This window comes from Bos grunniens, chromosome 1 (genome assembly GCF_055505025.1).
Source record: "Bos grunniens cultivar Pamir isolate PY7600 chromosome 1, Bosgru_T2T1.0, whole genome shotgun sequence".
Classification (NCBI taxonomy): domain Eukaryota; kingdom Metazoa; phylum Chordata; class Mammalia; order Artiodactyla; family Bovidae; genus Bos; species Bos grunniens.
In genome coordinates this window covers 87,083,451-87,104,869 of record NC_141165.1, presented here as the reverse complement: position 1 = coordinate 87,104,869, position 21,419 = coordinate 87,083,451, and the positions used below count along the sequence as shown (strand labels likewise).

The 21,419-nt window shown below is 36.7% G+C and overlaps 1 protein-coding gene across 17 annotated transcripts in view; it reads right to left on the bottom strand.

Moving 5' to 3' along the window:
- Positions 1–21,419, bottom strand: part of LRCH3 (leucine rich repeats and calponin homology domain containing 3) — a 107,499-nt gene that overhangs the window by 3,029 nt on the left and 83,051 nt on the right. For 3 of the 17 annotated variants that reach the window (XM_086401412.1, XM_086401421.1, XM_086401457.1), the window contains 7 exons: positions 17,935–18,006; positions 13,963–14,011; positions 13,082–13,189; positions 11,367–11,485; positions 10,690–10,827; positions 6,625–6,702; positions 53–3,207 (listed from right to left, as the gene is read on the bottom strand). In XM_086401412.1, the coding sequence (XP_086257538.1) occupies positions 3,007–3,207; positions 6,625–6,702; positions 10,690–10,827; positions 11,367–11,485; positions 13,082–13,189; positions 13,963–14,011; positions 17,935–18,006 (765 nt within the window). In that variant the 3' untranslated portion in view covers positions 53–3,006. Of the gene's footprint in view, positions 1–52; positions 4,493–6,624; positions 6,703–10,689; positions 10,828–11,366; positions 11,486–13,081; positions 13,190–13,962; positions 14,012–17,934; positions 18,007–21,419 lie in introns of those variants that run through there. The other 14 variants (XM_086401429.1, XM_086401463.1, XM_086401497.1 and 11 more) reach the window with 6 other exon arrangements.

Genomic DNA, 21,419 nt, shown 5'->3' with positions numbered 1-21,419 from the left:
CTGGGAATCGGAGCTCTGTTCATATGAGTTATACAGAAATGGTACCTGACACTCACTGTCACTTTTTTATTATTATTATTAATACAACTAAAAATACATACAGATTATTTCGAATATCAGAAAATAAACAAGTCACATACACTTGTACTAACAGAGGATAAACATACTATGATGGAGTAAAAGCAACATCCTTCATTCCTGATGAATAAAAAAGCAATGCAGATCAGATCAGTAAAATGAGACAGGTGAAAACAGAAAAACCGTTCCAAGTTACCAGATGGCTTAAGCCTAAAGATACAATATTGTAGGAGAAGGTGCTTTGGAAATTACAAACCACAGGAATGCAAGATAGTTTCATGGCATAACTCAGACTGCATGAGACAGGAATGGCCATTATCTACATTATAGTCCTGACTATGAGAATTAGGGTTGTCATACCAGACAGGCATCATAGGAAGAAACTGAAGTATATTCTTGAGATTTAGATGTATTTGAGAAAATCCCCCCCAGCCCCACCACACTGGGTAATTTATGGAAGGTCCAGTTTGAATCACTTAAAAATCTGAATTATAGAATTTAAATACAGTAATCATATCTGAAAAAGTGTTTCATATCCTAGTATTTAATGGATTAAATTATGCTGGAGAACAATGATGTGAGTTTAGTCAAGAACATCTTAATGAACATATATGTGAAAAGTGTTTACATATTTGCTTAAGGAAGTTAAACTGCTTCTTTCTTATTTACCTCATTAATGTGTTTGGTTAATCCTTTCATATAAGAAAAAAAGGCATATCATAATAACATCTATCACTGATTAGATGAAAGAATGATTACTCTCAAAGGAATGAAAGTGGAATTCTGGCTCTACTGAAGACGTGACTATACATATTTATTAAAGAAGATTTTCCTCAGCTTTTCACTGGCACTTAATACAGGAAGTTTTACAAAACCAGTTGCAATAAAAAATATAACATGTATGGATTATGAGCAGTTATTGGTATTCTTGTGTTACTTTTTCTTTAATACTTACCTTGATAAAACAAGATAAATGGAATCTTTTGATCTTATAAAGCTAGCAATGTTGTGTAAATTTTTTGAGTGCAACTGCAAGTACAGATTAACTATACTTAATATGAACCTGCAGAGTGTTCTGCTTTTGGGGGAGACACATATTTCCTCTGAGGCAGATTTCTTGATCTCCACTTTCAGGAGTGCCCAGTGACTGTGAGCCCGTGGTTTAGACATTCCCTCAGTGGCTTATGCGTTCCAGATGCACATTTGCCTTCCAGCTGACTTATGCACCATTACTCCCTCCAAACAACACACCACACCATGTGTATTATCAGTGGTTTTTTAAAGGGACAAAACTTGACAAAACTGATCTCTGACTCAGACACCTTAAAAACGTCTCCCCCAAACTCTGAAAGGCACTACTACTGTATAAAACTGAACTTTTCAACACAGTGTTTAATGTTCCAGCATTGACAGTAAACAGTTTTTAATGTATTAAACACTTTTCCCGTTTAATATGAAAGAAACCAAAGCAATCAGATCCTCAGACTGACTTCTACATGATGTTATTATGTTCCTCACAATCTCCCTTCATACCTGAGTTCAGTTGTCCAATTTTGTTAACAGAGTTCAGGAGATTCCTGAATGTTCAGAAACACTGTTTACAAGAACCAGAATCTGAATGCAATATAAAGTGGTTGCAAGCATTAAGGCTAGAGGCTAATATACTAAACATTCTGAAAGAGACAATATTCATTGCCTTGGGTACAAAACAGAGATTGCTGCCTAATACTTTACCTGCTAGTGTTCAGATATAATCTCAACAACCTATCAAATACAAGTTTACCTATTAACACAGTTCAAATATATTAGAAAATACATAAATTCCAATTTTAAATTCTAAATAGGATTCCAGAAATGAAGTTTAACAAAACATAGTAAATGTGCTGACAGGTGCCAACCCCTGAAAGGGCAGCTCCAGATACTTGGCTTCTGTGCTGTTTTCAGTGTGGGCTCAGAATAGCAATCTAGGGAACCAACATTATCTTTGGACTGATCATCCTAATCAAATTAAAATTATTAAGATTAAATGGCCAGTGCCTTCCAGATATCCAGACAGCAAATAATTATTAGGTGGGTCTGTGACTACTAATAAAAAGAGATTTCAGGATTTTAGGATTTCAGGGCACAGTTCAATATGGAGATCTAAGTGACCAGGTGCCCTCCCAGAATAGAAAGAGTACAACTGTTTCCTTATGAATAGCTGCTAAAAAATTCAGCAAGTCATAATTTTAATATTTCTCACAGTTTCAGTACTTAAGTTGTGCTGAGACATGGAAAAACGGCCAGATGGAAATTTTACTATGCCATTTGGAAACAAACTTATAGGTCATATTTTAACAACAGGCTCAGGATTGTATTAGTAGAACCTGCTCAGCATTCATGATGAGAAAAACAAGGCCTCTCAGGCCAGGAGCAGAGAAGGCAATGGCACCCTACTCCTGTTCTCTTGCCTGGAAGATCCCATGGACGGAGGAGCCTGGTGGGCTGCAGTCCATGGGGTCGCTAACATGACCGAGCGACTTCACTTTTACTTTTCACTTTCATGCATTGGAGAAGGAAATGGCAACCCACTCCAGTGTTCTTGCCTGGAGAATCCCAGGGACGGGAGAGCCTGGTGGGCTGCCGTCTATGGGGTCGCACAGAATCTGACACAACTGAAGTGACTTAGCAGCAGCAGGCCAGGAGAATGGATGAATGAGCAGAAGAAAAAGTGCTGATCTTTTTACTCTGTTAGCATCAAAAATGCTTCCCAGTGTCATGAACTGCTCATCTGGGGACAAGAGGACAGGATTTATCTACTTTATTGATTAGCTCTTTGATGGCCAGAAAAAAAAAAAGCACATATGTAAATACTTTTGAATGAGAAACAAACCTCCTTTACCAAGCATAGGAATGAGGTGGAAAAATCACTGGAATGCACTCTTTCGGCTAGAGGGGGAAGATCCAATAATAAAGCATACAGAGAGTTAACATTAAAGTACAATAAAATGCCACAAAACCCAAAAGCTGGATAGACAGAGAGACAAAACTGGATTCTTCTGAATGTGCCCCAAGAGAAAGTAGTGTTTCAACAGTTCTTTTTACGCTGAGGTTTAGCTGAAGGATGTCAGAAGGGGAACAAAGATTGTCCTGTCCAAAGTGTGAGCAGGAAAGGAAAACAGAAAAACAAAGTCAGTGGATCAGAAATACAGATTTGAGTAAAGAATTCAATATGATCATCTCAATCATATTCAAAGAAACATGCCCTGTAACATTTTTTACTATGATGAATCAAAATAAAATGCTGAAAAACAAAACCACAAAGAATCCTCTATGTGCTGGGCTTGATTTTACTACTAAATAGCAGAATAAAATTGTTGGTGCCTACCTAGTATGAACATTCAGGATAAAATAAACAGAGGTGGATGCTGACTTAGGGTTATATGAGGCCTGAGGGTGGTGAGTGGGTGAGGCAACCTCTTTCTTGGCTCCTTCTTCCGCAATTAACAAAAAAAGAATAGGCCAGAAAGCAAGGACAAAACCTTGGAGTGAACAGAAGAGGGGGAAGTTTTCAGAGAAAGCCAGGTGAGTCATGAAGGTTCAAAGAATGAAGAAAGTATGATAATCAAGGGAAATTTATTACCTGGAAGTCAGGTTGTACTAAATGACTTGGTGTTTCTCTAAAAATCAAATCAAGTCCAGTTTACTAATTATTAATCTAGAGTTCTAAAGGGCCTTAGAGATCATCCACACCCTCCAGTTTATAGATTAACAATTAAAAGCATTACTGGACTTGGTAACAGTAAAACATTCTTTCACACGTAACAGATAATAACTCTTAGGACATGATATACTGGACTCAGAAGTTTTTACCACTCATTATAGTTTTTTTAATGCATCATATGATAAAAGAGAATATCCATATCCCTAGACTTATTGGAGGTTTTCAATAGTCACTGGTATTCTTCAGTGTTTCATAATTTAACTTGTAAACATATATACTGAGAAGGGAAATAGTTCATCTTTACACATGTTTTCTGGACAGAGGATCTGACAATTTTTTCAATACTATATGTTATCTGTTTTCAAATGATCATTACATCCCTGATTTTATTTACAAGTCAAACATAGCAGGTGGTTGTATTTAGGTAAAGGTCATAAAGCCCAGAAGTAGGAGAGAACAAATGGAGAAGACGTATAGGTTTCTTCTCCTCTTCCATGGCAGAAGGACCTGAGAATGTGAGTTTAAAGTTATGAGTTTGTATTTATTCATTTTCTTCATTTCGTTTTAGGCAAACAATTAAGTGTTTTAGCAGAAGTAGCAGCAGAACGGGAACGCATCTAAAAGCGGTAGTGACGGTGGTGGTGAGGCTTGGGTGAAAGGCAGAAGTGGAGAAGGATGAGGTGGCCCGCGTGGAATGTCCACTTCCTCTTTCTGGTGAAGGAGAGGGATAGGAGGGGGGATGTGTCAAGAACTCCAGTCTAAAACCACCTTGGAGAAACACCCAGTCTTTTAAATTGCATTTTTTTTCCGTCTCCTGCCTTCAAATAAAAACTGTTAACCACTGCTTGGCCAATAGTGGATTAACATGCATGCTTTAAAAAGCATACTGTTACACTGTAAAGTGATTATCAGACAATTTAAAATAAATTAAAAAAATAAAAGGCACACTGTTTTTGATTTTGTTGACTGATGGCAGTTACATTCTGAAAGAATTTCAGTGTATGGACTTTAAATCTGAGACAGATGATGGTCCTGTCAAGTCCAGAGTGCGTGTACACTGTAAGAAGTCCTTTAACAGTCTGACACAGGTTAAGTGTGCCAGTATGTCTAGCTGTGTGGGGCCGTTTTCAGCACCCTTCTCTCTAGGTGTGCACTGCCTCTTTTTAATCACTCCTAGTCTCCCTCTGGTTCCCATTCCCTGCACCAACCTGTGCCACATTCTCTTATTCAAAGACACTGTGCTAAGAAACTGGGGAAGCTACTGGGCATGACTGTGATGGTCAGGTAGGAACAAATTAAGTAGGCATAAGGGAAACCCTGAATGTTAAACTGTACAAGGGAATATTAGAAGCTGTCTGTTAATATGGAGAAATGTAGGCTATTTATCTAGAAATCTTATTAATGCTCTCAATATGTTTAAATATGGGTTGTTCTAAAAGAGATGATAAGCCTTTAAAAATCAGTACAATATTCAGATGACCAATTTGCTTTGAATTTGTCCACAGGAACAAAAATGATCCTTGCTATCACTAAATGTGCATTTCAGTTATTTTATAACTCAGCTTAATAAAACAAAAAAGAAAAAAGTGAAAAGTAAGTAGTAGAATCAAAATCTACTTAATAAAAGGAGAAAAAACACTCATGGGAGTTCACGCTGCCTAATGCAGCTGCTCTGTGTAGCTGGGCTCGCTTCCCCTTTATAAAAACGCTGAAAGGGAAAGGCGCCCATTGGACAAGTGATGCTATGACCTTCTCAATTCAAGTTAGTTAAAGAATGGTGAACTGGGTAAAACGAGTCACTGTCAGTGAAAGCCCTTGGGGCAAGAGCCCAGCTTCGAGAGAAACAGTGGAGTTGTTGAGTCGAGGCCAATACTGGGTTTCTGACAGCTAATTAAGGTGATAGAAAAGAGTCATGTTTTTCTCTTTGAATACTGGACAAAATATGGTGACAAGAACTGTAATGGCTGTGATGAATGAAGAAAGTATCAAATGGTACCAGTTTTTATTTCTTTAAATTTATCTATATATGTCATTATATATAATATTTTTTAAGAATACCACACTTAATTGTTTTTTAAAGGGTAAAAGTTTAACTATTTGTACCATTAAAGGGCAATAAAGCTATAACTGAGGAATCTGGAGGCAAAAAAACCCTCAAGAGCAGGACCAGTGCCTAAAATGGCCTCCTGTATATTCAATTCCAAAGAGCTTTAGTAGGAAAAGCTGGTAAAATCTGTAGCTTAGTCAACAACGCTGTCTAGGTGTTTATTACTTTGGATGACATACTATGTTTATGCTTATATTAACAGTCCAGGAACCTGTATATAGTTGAATATACAGGTGAACTGTATATAGTCATCTCTCTGTGCCATTTTTGCAACATTTCTCAAAGTCTAAAGTTATTTCAAAATAAACATTTTTTAAAAGTATTAAAGCAAGTGTTAAAAAACTGAAGCCAACTGAAGCATTCTTAGTCTAAGAAGCACATATTCTGAAGCATAGCCTTTACTGTGTATGAAGTTGTCTACAAGTCAATGAGCAAGTGGGGATATTTAGAAAATTTCAAAATAACTATTTTTGATTACTTGGCACTAATTACTTACTGTAACATTGAAGTTAATTAATATGTATATTATTTCTTTGCTGGGTTCTTGGAAATAATTAAGGAAAACTGATCAAAAGCATAATGACTGACTCTAGTAATACAATCATGTTAGTAATTATCAGCTTAGCACAGTACTATCCTATAAGATATTAAATACTGGCATTTCTAAAAGATTTTAGGAATGTAATACCCAAATTTATTTATTTCTTATGTAAACATAAGAAATAAGATTTATTACCTGAGGTACACCGATTTTTCTGCAAGCTTCTAGGAAATTCTCCACATTTCGTCTACATTTTGCCATTGTTAATTTAGGCTGCAAAACAAAGAAAACAGTATTATTAGCAAAGTTTAAAAAAATTTGCTAACTAAAAACACTCCTGCCAGTGGCTTCATAAATTCAATGTTCTAGATTGGAGGGTTAGCAAACTTTTTCTTAAAGATCAGATAATAAACATGTTAGGCCTCAGGGCGATATGATCTGTTGCAACCATTCAAATCTGCTAAGAGACTGAAAGCAACCATAGGCAATATATAAACAAGTGAGTGACTGTCCTAATAAAACTTTATTTACAAAAATAGGTACTGGCCTATGGCTCATAGTATGCCACTCCCTACTTTATAGACACTGGGCTTTGATTTTTATAAAGCAAGTACTAAACAGAGAAATTTTAGGAGGATGGCTGTCCAATTTTTTTCCACTTTAAAATATACACCAAAGAAAATGTGGAGGAATAGCAAAATCAATTACCTACAGGTCAGTCAATCAAGTATAATCACAGTTAGCACTTTGGTTCATTTTCTTTCAGTCTTTTTAAAGAAAATAATAATAATAAAATCAACAGCCTTTGCCCATAAATATACTACAGATGTATCATGTCGCTATTCAATGATTAAATTTAAATATTTGAATTTTAAAAGATTGGATTAAAGAACCATTTTCCAAAAGGTGAAAATTTCCCATAGGAAAATCACTACTAAACTTGTTTTTCTGAAAATATCTCTGATGACTAGAACATAGCTGCACTGCATGACCTAAAGTGATAAATTTTTTTTGCCAAGTGGGTTATCTTGTGAGAAAGAAATATGATCCCATTTCCCAAAGTGGTTAACAAACTCAGCTGTTCAAATTCATCTGCTGGTTTAAGCATCAGGCATGGAAGCCAACATCTCACCTAGAGCCAGACATTCTGGAGTCCAAAGCCAACTGGGCCTTAGGAAGCATCACTATGAACAAAGCTAGTGGACATGATGGAATTCCAGTTGAGCTATTTCAGATCCTCAAAGATGATGCTATTAAAGTGCTGCACTCATGCCAGCAAATTTGGAAAACTCAGCAGTGGCTACAGGACTGGAAAAGGTCAGTTTTCATTCCAATCCCAAAGAAGGGCAATGCCAAAGAATGTTCAAACTACCGCACAACTGCACTCATTTCACATGTTAGCCAAGTAATGCTCAAAATTCTCCAAGCCAGGCTTCACAGTACATGAACCAAGAACTTCCAGATGTACAAGCTGGATTTAGAAAAGGAAGACGAACCAGAGATCAATTTGCCAATGTCTGTTGGATCATAGAAAAAGCAAAAGAATTCTGGAAAAACATCTACTTCTGCTTCACTGACTGCACTAAAGCCTTTGACTGTGTGGATCACAACAAACTGGAAAATTCTTCAAGATATGGAAATACCAGACCACCTTCCTTGCCTCCTGCGAAACCTGTATGCAGGTCAAGAAGCAACAGTTAAAACTGGACATGGAACAACAGACTGGTTCAAAATTGAGAAAGGAGTAAAGCTGTATATTGTCACCCTGTTTATTTAACTTATATGCAGAGTACATCATGTGAAACGCCAGGATGAAGTACAAGCTGGAATCAAGATTGCTGGAAAAAATATCAATAACCTCAGATAATGCAGATGACACCACCCTTATGGCATAAAGCAAAGAGGAACTAAACAGCCTCCTGATGAAGGTGAAAGAGGACAGTGAAAAAGCTGGCTTAAAACTCAACATTCAAAAAATGAAGATCATGGCAAATAAATGGGGAAACAGTGGAAACAGTGACAGACTTTATTTTCTTCAGCTCCAAAATCACTGCAGATGGTGACTGCAGCCATGAAACTAAAAGATGCTTCCTCCTTGGAAGAAAAGCTATGACCAACCTGGACAGCATATTAAAAAGCAGAGACATTACTTTGCCTACAAAGGTCCATCTCATCAAAGCTGTGGTTTTTCCAGTAGTCATGTATGATGTGAGAATTGGATCATAAAAAAGGCTGCGTGCCAAAGAATTGATGCTTTTCGATTGTGGTGTTGGAGAAGACTCTTGAGAGTCCTTTGGACTGCAAAGAGATCAAATAGTCAATCCTGAAGGAAATCAATCCTGAATATTCACTGGAAGGACTGATGCTGAAGCTGAAGCTCCAATACTTTGGCCACCTGATGTGAAGAGCAGACTCATTAGAAAAGACCCTGATGCTGGGAAAGATTGAAGGCAGGAGGAGAAGGGGATGACAGAAGACAAGATGGATGGATGGCATCACTGACTCAATGGACATGAGTTTGAACAAGCTCTGGGAGATGGTGAAGGACTGGGAAGTTTGGCGTGCTGCAGTCCATCAGGTCACAAAGAGTTGGACATGACTCAGGGACTGAACAACAACAAAACTTAATGTTATATCCCTGTTTCTTTGATAAACAAGGTCCATGTGTTTAATTTCTCTAAGTGGTTTAACATTTATAAAATAGTTTTATTTTTCCTATATGTATTTTACATGCTTAAATGAAAGGTACTCTGTTTGAGTGATCAAGATAAAGATCCTCAGTCACCTGTACTCTCAAATTTCACTTTCCACATGAGCTCCTTGCTACTTCCTAAGTATTTCCCTGGAATATATGAAGAATGACAGACTTCTTTTTTATTATTAAAAAACATTATGTTTCTTAACTCAGTTGACAGAAACTGGGAAGAATGCAAAGTATGAATAAGCCCTTCCCTTTCTGGCATGGCCAAATAGCATGCCAATTCCTATTCTCTTAATCACCACCTCAGGACCCAAACCAAGTCTTTCAAGTCTTGGAAGCATAGTTGACTTGGCAGTACTGTTACTCCTCTTTGTCTTTTCTACACAAAGCCGAAAGCCTGTTTTCTGAGGTCACTAAATAAAAATTGGCCACCTATTTTCCTTAGAAGCAAATGCATGACTCTATTTTTGGATGTGCTAGAGGGAAAAGGGCCATATCAGTCTCCTGGGACCTTGGTAACAAAGCAGCTTTTATAATTAGAATAAAAGGTCCTTGGGAGGCTTAAACGATTTGCATCTGGAGAGGCAGCAAGATGAACGTCCTGAGTGGCAATCCAGAGGCCTGGATACAACTGCATTAAGACTAAAGGATTTGTATCAGGAAGCATGGCCAGAAAATGAGATTCTGAAAAGGTTAGACACTGCTAAGCTTGTTACAAATGCACAGTATCCATTCAGACTCATCAAAAGAGATGTCACAGCATCAAATAATAATCAATGCAATGTGGAAACTTTGATTATATCCTGCTGTGTGTCTGTGTATTGGTGAGGGGACAGGAGGCAGAACAGCCATGAAAAGATATTCTTGGAACAACGGGGGATATGCAAATATCACCTGTGAATGCTACTGGTGTCTCATCCAATGTCTCTACTCAGCCAGTGCATCAATCTTCCTTTCCTACCCCGACTCCCTGCTGGCTGCTAAGGGCTCACAGCTGTCTCTTCTCAGTTTCGGGCTGATCCCACAGGGAGCTCTGAATGAATCATATCCCACTGCCACCAACAGGGTCTAGCGCCCACGTCCTACAATCCCTGGCTTCAAGCTATGGGTAAGAGCAAAGTGACCTAGGACATTCTCAGAAATATTTAGGGGTAAGGTGTTATTCCTTTAATATGCCATGATCTTCCTTAGCTTTTTAATCTCGGAATACTATGTCCAGGATGACGTTTTCCCTCTCTGTAATGCTGGCAAATTTCTACTCATACTTAAAGAATTAGTTCAAATTTTACCTCTTCCTCTGCTGGCAAGGCTTTCCTGAACTTTCCAGGCAGCACTGAAGTGGTCCCTTTTTTGTATTCCCATAGCACACGTCTGACCCAACTCTTTTATAATAGCACACAGATGTAAGTTACTGTTTACAGGTGTGTTTTTTCTCTAGCAGAAGACCCAGAAGGCAGGGGCTAGACTCTATTCATATTTGTATCCTTAGCACTCACATAATGCCTGCCTCTTAACAAATGTCTGGTGAAGAGCCAACTTTTTTTAAGCATTAAACTTACTACAGCTGGTGAGGGAACGTGAATGCTTGGGACAGATCGAGGCCGCACGTGATTGGCTAAATGGCAAAGAACGACACCATCGGTTAGAGCTGCTCCAAGATCACAAGGCAGAGATACCTTCAACCGGTACTCAATATGCTAAAAATCAAGATAAAAAGCAAATAACTTAAGTACCACAATCTCTTATTTTATCTTTCTATCCTAAGACAATAATTTAAGGAGATCCAATATTATATACACACATATACATATATATGTGTATGGTCAATATATGTATATATGTATGGCAGTCAGGTGACAGTGCTGCCAAGTTCCACAACAGAATTCATTTACAATTTTCTGATTAAAAAACAAAAAACTAGATACAATTTTAAAATAAACACTACATATGATGTAAGTGTGGTATATATATGTGCACATATACATTAATTTTTATTAACTCTAACAAGATTTCTCTACATTGAAGCAGAAAAAAATTTTAAATAAGTAGGGCCAGGGGTTGAGCTTTATGGAGTAACCCATCTCATTTTCCTAGTAAATAGCTGAAAAAACTCATCACACAATGGACAGTTGTTGATTCTATTAAAAATGTGTAAGTCAAATGAAAAAGTGATGCCAGGATCATGGGTTATAGCAATATCACTTAAGAAAGTTTAACTCAAAGGCAATGTATATACTTTCCGTAGTTGATCTATTAATTCTAGCTCTTCTTCTCTCTGTCTTGAATTCTGTCTTGTTACCGGATCTTTCAAATCAGTGGTTGGTACAGAAGATGAAAGGAGGGGTGAAGCATGACCTAAAAAATATTGATATGTGAGACAGAAAAGCGACTGCTAGCGTTGCAAAAATACTCAGATCCGCCCGATCAGTTTCCTTGAAAGTACAGCACTTTCTACTTCTGTATTGCCTTTTTAAAAGAAGGATTTTATAATGGAAATTTAAAAATATGCACAATAATAGGGAGAATAGTATGAAAAACTACCAAATATCCATTATCCATTGGGCTCAACTATTTTGTGTTTGATCACATCCATTTAAAAGTGTTTTTATTGAATATCACACCCCCCAAAATTACACAAATCATAAGCAAAGAGCTCTCAATAAATTATCATCACAAAGTAGACACAAGCAAATCAATAAATGGAAAATTACCAACACCCAGGAGACTCTCTCCTGTTCTCTGCCCATTGGTACCCAAGAGTTATTTCTAACACCATGGGTTCTAACTATGTAAACTTCCTGGCTTCTAATGCCACAGATTAGTTTTGTCCATTTTTGAACTTTCTATAAATAAAACCATATTATATGTGTGTATGCTTTTGGGTTTGGCATCTTTTTGATCAACATTATAAGATTTATTCACATTGTTGTATGTATTACCTTGTTCATTTTCATTGCCTATTTGGTATCCTATTGTACAAACATACCATAATTATGTATCCATTGTATTGTTGTTGATGGACATTCAGTTTGGGGCTATTATGAATAACACTGCTATGAATATTTTTGTACACATCTTTTGGTATAGATATTACATGTTTCAGAAAGCAAAGTTGCTATTCATAGGATACATCGGATTGGCCAAAAGTTTGTTCAATAAAGTTCTTCATGAAAATGAAAAATTTATTTTATTTTTATCTAAAACCAAGTGAACTACCTGACCAACTCAACAAGTATTCAGCATAAGCAGATAATGTAAACAGTTTTCTATGCTAATTTACAGTCCCACCAGCAGCACACCTCTGGTTTGAGTTTAAATCTCACTATACCTATCAGTTACATTAACAGTAATTTTGGGAGTGAAATGTCTTGTTTCCATGTTTAGGTAACTTCTTTGGGGATAAGCAGAGATTTGCCATATTAACTAAAAACCATGAGACTATGTAGATCTGTTTTTAAATTACTGATTCATTTCTTTAACAATATAGACAGCTTTTACCAATGGAAAAATCTAAGAGGACGTTATAGGGAGGAGAGACATTCATTCCCTGAAACCCTAAAAGAGTATTTTTTTTTGTTCAAACACTATAACCTGCTTTTAGGTGATACTAAGAAACTTTCTGAACAAAATGAATTTGAGCAAGATTAAGATTCTTTTCCTTTAATGTCAGTGAGATCACAGACAAATGCAGAGCTTAAAACTTTGTCTCAGTGACACCATAGGGTAGAAGTTTATTATTGTGTTTTGTTTTTGTTTGGCCACACCACACAGGGTGCAGGATCTTAGTTCCCTGACCATGGATTGAACCCGGGCCCTGGCAGTAAGAGCACCGAATCCTAACCATTGGATTGCCAAGGAATTCCCAGGGGAGAAATTTAAAAGCATGTTAACAGTTAATGTCATTGTATAACCACCTCCACCCCTATCCCTCTTTTAGTCACTACCACCTACCTTTATTTGTTTCTGTCCTGACAGCTCCTCGGAAAAGGAAGCTTTCAGGGCGCTGGGGCTGGTTTCTCTGGATAGCAGCAGGAAAAGAATATGCAGGGGAATGATGAGCTGAATCAGCATGGAAAAGCAAAATAAAATTAAAAGAGATGGAAAAAAATTAAATATAATAATAGACGTGACAAAAGTTCAATAAATGATAAATGAAAAAGAAATGTTAAATGTTGCAATGATATAAAATAATAATTTTATTAATAGAAAAATCTGGTACAGAAAAGTAACCCTGAAAACAGGAGGGCTGTTTGTATGTATTTTTATTTTTTAGGCCACACCACATGGCTTGTGGAATCTCAGTTCCCCAACCAGGGACTGAACCCAGACCATGGCAGTGAAAGCCTGGAATCCTAACCACTAGGCCACCAGGGAATTCCCTGTTTATTTGAATCTTTCACTCTAGTTGTGGTGTGTGGGCTTAGCTGCTCCACGACATGTGGGATCTTAGTTCTCCAACCAGGGATCAAACCTACACTCCCTGCACTGAAAGGTGATTCTTAACTACTGGACCACCAGCCAAGTTTCATGTATGTATTTTTAACTGTCATGTTATTCTTGGTGTTATCAATAAAGACAGAATGAATGTTAATATATTAAATAGTCTTGTGCCAACCTATAGCCCTGCTAGCAAATACTCATTTTTTTGTATCAAAAGGCTGAGTAGCTGAACAACCAATTGAATTAAAAAATGAAAAATGTGCAGAGTTCCCATATTTGTGCCTGATTTCTCAGAAAAGGAAGCCACTGCCATTTAAGAAGGAATTTATCAGGAAAACTCTGGTAAAGAATTATAATAAGGATGTGGTTAATTGTACTTTTGTGTCTATTACCTGTTTCTGTTGTAGGTGAATTTGATACAGCATTAGATCTGTCATCATTCTGTGGAGAAATAAATACATCAATACTTATTATTCAAGAAGAGGTACTTTCCACATTTGTGGTAACTTAGGGATTATAAAAAAAAAATCATGCAACTCTATTCAAAATAAAATTCAGAAATGAGAATTTGGTATAATAAATTAATTTTGAGTATTTTTTAATGCCAAATCTTTTACTTGGTTCTAGAGAATATAAAATTTAAGTAACACATTCTCTAAAGATAGTCCTATTATGTAACAAACAGGTCTTTCCTAAGACTGTGAAAAATTAAATCATCCTAAGGCAGAAAATTTTATTGGGAAATGTATAGGAGAGAATAAAATTTTATTTTACAATAGTGTTTTTCTGGGATACTTTCTAAAGTATTTCTCCTCTACTCCTCAAATAATGTTTTAAGAAAGAGTAATGAAGATTTCTTCATTTCATCTAGGAAATAAGATGGTGCAAGATGATATCTGTATTTTGAGACTAGTATTTGAATCCAAAATCTTTTTAATTTATTGACCAAAGGAACTATAAAGGAGAGAGAAGTAGCTCAACTGGTATAAGGTATACCTAAAAAAAGGGACTGAAGTTAAGCTAATTAAAAAAGAAGTATTGGTTAGCTGGGTTAAAGATATTAAAGACATGGCAGAGAAGTAAAATCAACAAAAGCTAGAATTAACGTTTTTTAGGACTTGATATCAAGTTATATTAAATGATTAATGAATTATACTCAATAATTTATGATAACTGAGACATTTTTGAACAGAACGACTTTAAAACACAACATACACATGTACACACTCCCATACACATATACACACTCCCATGCTTTTTTCTCCCTTTTGGGTTTCAGTATTTTCAGAAATCTTTTATCTCAAATTGTAGTTGGGTAGGTGAAATTAATGATGAAAGGAAATTTTAACTGCTATAAATAAATAATAAACAGAAGCCATGCTGTTGAGAAAATTACTGGACTGACCTGAAAGACAATACTGAGGTAATGATTCCTTGATTTTATACTCTCAGGCCAAGAATTAAGACTTAAAAAGTAAGCTGCATTCTTGAGTGAAGAACTGTATCACATCTTCATTAGTGAAAAAGACAATATGTTCATCAAATATAAAGATGCCAGTAAACAAAATTTAGGATGCAGAGAAGAAATGGGAATTTAAATAACAAGTTTAAAGTAAAAGCAACAGGCACTAGTAAAGGGAATGAACAGGCAAGTGAGGCAAAAGCTGGATATCTTTATAAGGGAACAAAAGACTATCCTTATCTTCAAAGAATATGAAATAGGAAGGAGAAAGCTAGTTAGCTAAACAAAGACCTGTTGAAGAACCAATGGTACAAATTGAAAAACATAAGAAGTAGAGATTATTCCAGATACAGAGGGGAAAAAAAAATTTAAAAGACCTATTACTGTGAGATACATTAGAAACTTTTAACACATTTAGGAAATAAAATGATAAAGTTAACAGGCAACTCTACTAGATAAGGATCATGGCATCTGGTCCCATCACTTCATGGCAAACAGAGGGGGAAACACTGGAAACAGTGACAGACTTTATTTTTGGGGCTCCAAAATCACTGCAGATGGTGACTGCAGTCATGAAATTAAAAGACGCTTGCTCCTAGGAAGAAAAGTTATGACCAACCTGGACAGCATATTAAAAAGCAGAGACATTACTTTGCCAACAAAGGTCCGTCTAGTCAAAGCTATGTTTTTTCCAGTAGTCATGTATGGATGTGAGAGTAGGACCATAAAGAAAGCTGAGTGCCGAAGAATTGATGCTTTTGAACTGTGGTGTTGGAGAAGACTCTTGAGAGTCCCTTACACAGCAAGAAGACCCAACCAGTCCATCCTAAAGGAAATAAGTCCTGAATATTCAGTGGAAGGACTGATGTTAAAGCTGAAACTCCAATACTTTGGCCATTTGATGCGAAGAACTGACTCATTTGAGAAGACCCTGATGCTGGGAAAGACTGAAGGTGGGAGGAGAAGGGGACAGAGGATGAGACGGTTGGATAGCATTACCGACTCAATGGACATGAGTTTGAGTAAACTCCAGGAGTTGGTGATGGACAGGGAGGCCTGGTGTGCTACAGTCCATGGGGTTGCAAAGAGTGCAACACGACTGAGCAACTGAACTGAACTAGGTAAGGAAGAGCTGAAACACATTCCACTGAATGGCAGCCAATATTCTCAGCTCCAGAAGTACCAAAAGATAAAATGCAGTTGGGTGTAATGGAAAACAAAGCCAGATTAGAGGGGACTTATAAAATGGCGACTTTTTAAAATATATTTTTATTGAAACTGTAAATCTAACTGATTTGCATTCCAGTATATAAAATAATTAGCTCAAACCATGCTGATACCCTGACTGTAACAAATTAACTTTTCTCTTATATACCTTCCTTGAAAGAATTTTGAAAACAGTCCCTCAGATAATTTTCTGTGTTGTTCAAATAAGGAACATACTGAGAAAGGCTAGCAAAAGGTTAATATAGAAGAGAATTAGAAAGTTTTTTCAGGAGTCATTCAGGTATGAGTAGCTTCAATAAGAACCAGAAAGAAGGTTTATCAGGTTTACAGATGTAAGCTGGAGTTAGCATCTGGAAGGACATGACTCTAGATTCTGAAAGTATTCTGGTAAACTGCTGCTGCTGCTGCTAAGTCGCTTCAGTCGTGTCCAACTCTGTGCGACCCCAAAGATGGCAGCCCACCAGGCTCCCCCGTCCCTGGGATTCTCCAGGCAAGAACACTGGAGTGGGTTGCCATTTCCTTCTCCAGTGCATGAAAGTGAAAAGTGAAAGTGAAGTCGCTCAGTCGTGTCCGACTTTTAGCGACCCCATGGACTGCAGCCCACCAGGCTCCTTCGTCCATGGGATTTTCCAGGCAAGAGTACTAGAGTGGGGTGCCACTGCCTTCTGGTAAGCTAGAAAATTTTAAATGTTCACAAATAAAAATTAAGCAGGAAAACAAGATACAATACTTAGAAATTATTATCATTTAGGAGTATAATTAAAACATTTGAGAATTACAGTGGGTACTGAGTAAAATGAACAACTGAAAAGGAAAACCCCAACCTAACACTCAGGTAAAGATGAGAATAACCCTGGTTTCATGCTCAGCACCACATGGGCTCTAATGAGGGGGACCATGGAGCCAAAATGGAGGGCAGAGAACTTGTGAAAGTCCATAAGGACAAACAGGTTAGGAAAGGTACATAAAAGGGCCAAAGCTTAACTTACAGATAAGACAAGGGAGGCATCAAAATAATTTTCAATTACAAAGATTCTCCCTACATAAGAACTACTAAATAACTAGAAAATCTCCACTCTGAAAAGAAGAAACAGGTGAGGTGTAAATCACAGGAGGACAGATATAAGTTAGACAAGGAGAGGACCTGGTTGACAATGAGGATTATTAATCATTTATGTATCAAATGATAATAAGCATGGAATTATCATCCTTAGAGGGAAGCCTTCAAAAAATAAAACACCACAGGTTTTTAATTTAGACTTATAGGCCATATGATCTCCACTGTAACTTCCTAGTTAAGCACAAAAGCAGCCATAGACACATGGGAGTGGCTGTGTGTCAATAAAACAGAAACAGGTGGCCTAGGGACCACAGCTTACTGACTCCTGCTATAAAAGGGTTTTGGCAGCGGACAGTCTCCCAGTTTGGGAGACTGGGACTCAAGTTATTTCGCATGCACTTAGCCAACAGAGTTAATTCAAATAAAAACTCATGATCAAAGTAAAATAGTAACAAAGTTACAAAGTAAACTCATGATCAAAAAATTCTTTGATAATAAAATTAGAATATTTCAAGCAAAATCTCAATATAAAGAATGAATGAAGGCTCTATGTTTCTGGCATAATAAAACTTGCAAAAATTCCTGGTAAATTACAATAACGAGATATACGGATACCTGAAGAGGCCTGAAGGCAGAAGCATGAGGCAGGGGAGCAGCATAACCCACTTGATTCACACCTGACAGCGACTAAATTGCAAAAGAAAACAAGAAGAAACAGAAGGCAGCATTTATGTTAGAAAATGTCAGACAGACAGGCAGGCAGGCAGGCAGATCTTCTCAGTAAAAGCAGAAAAGGAAAGGTCACTGACAAACTTTCAAATGGTTCACTAAGACACTGACAGGGCAGAAAGAGAATACCTGGGAGAAAAGGCCTGTAATTTAACACAGTTTCTCCACCTTTAATTCAACTATTTCAATACCCCATACCACATTAATCAAGAAGTGAAAGATAAGATTTAATATAGAAATAAAATAGAACGTAATTTTTTTTTTAATAGCAAAACAGCCTTAGAAACAAATGAGTCCTGTGCTATTCCTATAACAAGGGAAACAAATCCAGTCAAAGAGTTCATTTTAACTGACCAGAACTGGCATGAATAAGGGCAATATTTTTTCAATATTAATCCAAATTAGACTTATTATAATTCAGTTTAATGGCTCTGGAGTGAAATGCCAGGATGTAAGGGTTTTGCATCACACCTTAAGGATGAACCAGCATTTCATTTCTGCTTCCGTGAAAGTCCAAATGACCTCTAAAACATACAATTTTCCTTTTGTTTGAATCTTTTATCCTTTCACCAATCTATGAATACATACAACTAGTTAAATATATTAGAGATACTGTTATAATCTATTATACAGAATTTTATAGATAAAAGCTGTTCAAAACATGACAATTTTTTTTTACTGGTGGGGAATGGAAATCAGAGAAGACAAGACTATCACAAAGGGTGCTTGGGTGGGATTTTACCTGTTAAAAATGCCAAAGGCTTAAAGATATTAAAGTCTTTATAAGTTAAATAATTAAAAAAATTAAACTATGATCACAAATACCTGAATCATGGGATAAATGAACAGGAACACAAGTGGTATTTAGAAAAAGGTAAGATGGTCAATAAAATAAATACAACTATAATTTTAATGAATTGATAGATAGCAATGTTTTTTTCATGTGTGCAAAAAAAAAAACATGTAATACTCACAGTAAGATTATCTATCTTCAGGCAGAAAAAAGTGAAGAAAGAAATGTACCAAGAACAGACTGTGACAGCAGTCTTACATTTTATATGCTTTTACTTGTTTAGATTTCCTGGGCTTCTTTATAATAAAATGGACTTGAATTACTGTCAATCTCAAGTATGTGCTGTGTGCCTAGTCGTAGTCATGTCTGACTCTGAGACCCCACAGACTGTAGCCCATTAGCCTCCTCTGTCCATTGGGATTCTCCAGGCAAGACTACTGGAGTGGTTTGCCATGTTCTCCTTCAGGGGAGCTTCCCAACCCAAGAACTGAATGCCAGGGATCAAACGCAGGTCTCCCACATTGCAGGCAGTTTTTTTTTTATCATGTGAGCTTACCAGGGAAGCCCAATCTCAAGTATAAAAAGGCTAAATGGAACTATGTTGGCAAAGGAGGAAAAAAATGAATGGAGAGAAGAGGAAGTGAAATGAGTCAAAATCTTTGCTAGTATCTAGCACTAAGTTGGCAAAGAAGGAAAAAAGGAATGAAGAGAAGAGGAAGTGAAATGAGTCTAGATACTTGCTAGTATCTAGAAATGGGCTAGACATAGATGTAACATATACGAAAGCAACAAAGCCTGAAGGGCAACCGAAAAGGAATGTTAGTGTAACAGATATTAAACATTTCTAATACTTATATCAAATCCCATATTTCAAGGTCTTTAAATCAAATTCAACATTTACTTGCTGTATCATCAGACCTTCTCATCACGAAACTATTTTTTTTTGACAACTTTTTCTTTTTTTCCTGACTGTGATTTAATTTATTTTAGCCATTCCATGCAACTTGCAGGATCTCAGTTCCCTGGACTAAACCTGGGCCACTGCAGTGAAAACTCCTAATCCTAACCACTTGACCACCTTAACAAATGAGCAATTATTACATGTAAAGAATACATAAAACTTCCAAATTATTCAGGAATTACTTATTAGTAATTATAAATAATGTATCCCAGGAATTATGATAGGGATTGAGTATACATAGGTAAATGCAACAGAGAATATCCCCATGCCCATGAAATTTATAATCTAACAGTCTATCGTTGGGGGAGGGATATAAAAAACAATAAACTCCCACCTAAAAGTACTATGAAGACAAGTAACAGTGGAGAACTGATTTGGGGTAAGCAGTGTTGCAGAAAAGCCATTTTAAGGATGTGACATTTAAGTTGATACCAGATAGATCAGTAGGAGTCAACCAACGGGTATATGCAGGGAATGAACGACATTGCATGCAGAGGGAACAGCATTTGCAAAGATCCTGAGGTGGAAAAGGGTTTCTCATATCTGTAGAGCAGAAAAAAATGCTGACATAGCATGAGACCAGAGATGAGAGACAGATAATAGCCAGAGTGCACAGGAACTTAAAGGCCATGTTAAGAAGTTTGCAACTTATTCTAAAGGGTTTGCAGACCGTGTTAAGAAGTATATGGACTTTATTCTACCATGTGAAGATGATACTTAAGCTCTTACGTCATTTAAGAGTAGTTTTGATAAGACCAGAGGAGAGGTATGATTTAAAAAATGGCTCTTTGTGTACATGTTGGACACTATTTGGCATGCAAAAATATCTGAGACATGGTTCTTGCTTTTAAAGGCCATCTAATTTACGCCAGACATGAATACTATTAAGTAAAATAGTAGTGTACGTGTTTGAAAATGGCTGAAATTTCAAATTTCACGCTAAGGGGGGATTTTGTGGCTGTTTTTCCAAATTCCACTTTTTCCTTGATAAAAATGTTTGGGCATTCAGCACTTACTGTATGTGTTATTAAATCTCATATTCAGTTCCCTAAAGTGTTTTCAATTATAGTACAGGAGGCAACATAGCACAGTGTTCATGCAGGTTTTAAGTCACCTGGATCTAGATCTGAACCAGCCTTGTACTTATTAGCTATGTGATCTTGGAGAAATCACATCTGGACAAAACACTCTGTGCCTCAGTAATCATTTGTAAAATGGTGTTAAGTTTACCCTTAGCTCTTTAGGCTGCTGTGAGGATGAATGAAATAATGCTGGTACAGCGTCTGGATCATCACAGGCTCTCAGTATTTTTCTACATTAATTTATTATTTGCTTCTCAAGCCAATTAACTTCAACTAAAACTCCAGAAGCTTATTTCTTTATAAGACTGCCCAGTTAAAATGTGCTTTATCCATCATAAAGGAAATGATGATTGCAGAACACAGAGATTTTGACAGTGAAAGTTTATGTAACAGAAATCTCATGCTGATGTATGTAGTTCATGCAGTAGCATGCACAGAGGCAGCAGTTACCAGCTCCTAAGACAGGAATTGCTACAGACAATAGGCTTTTGAACTGCTGCTTTTCAATACTACAGTGAAAAAAGTAACATAAAAC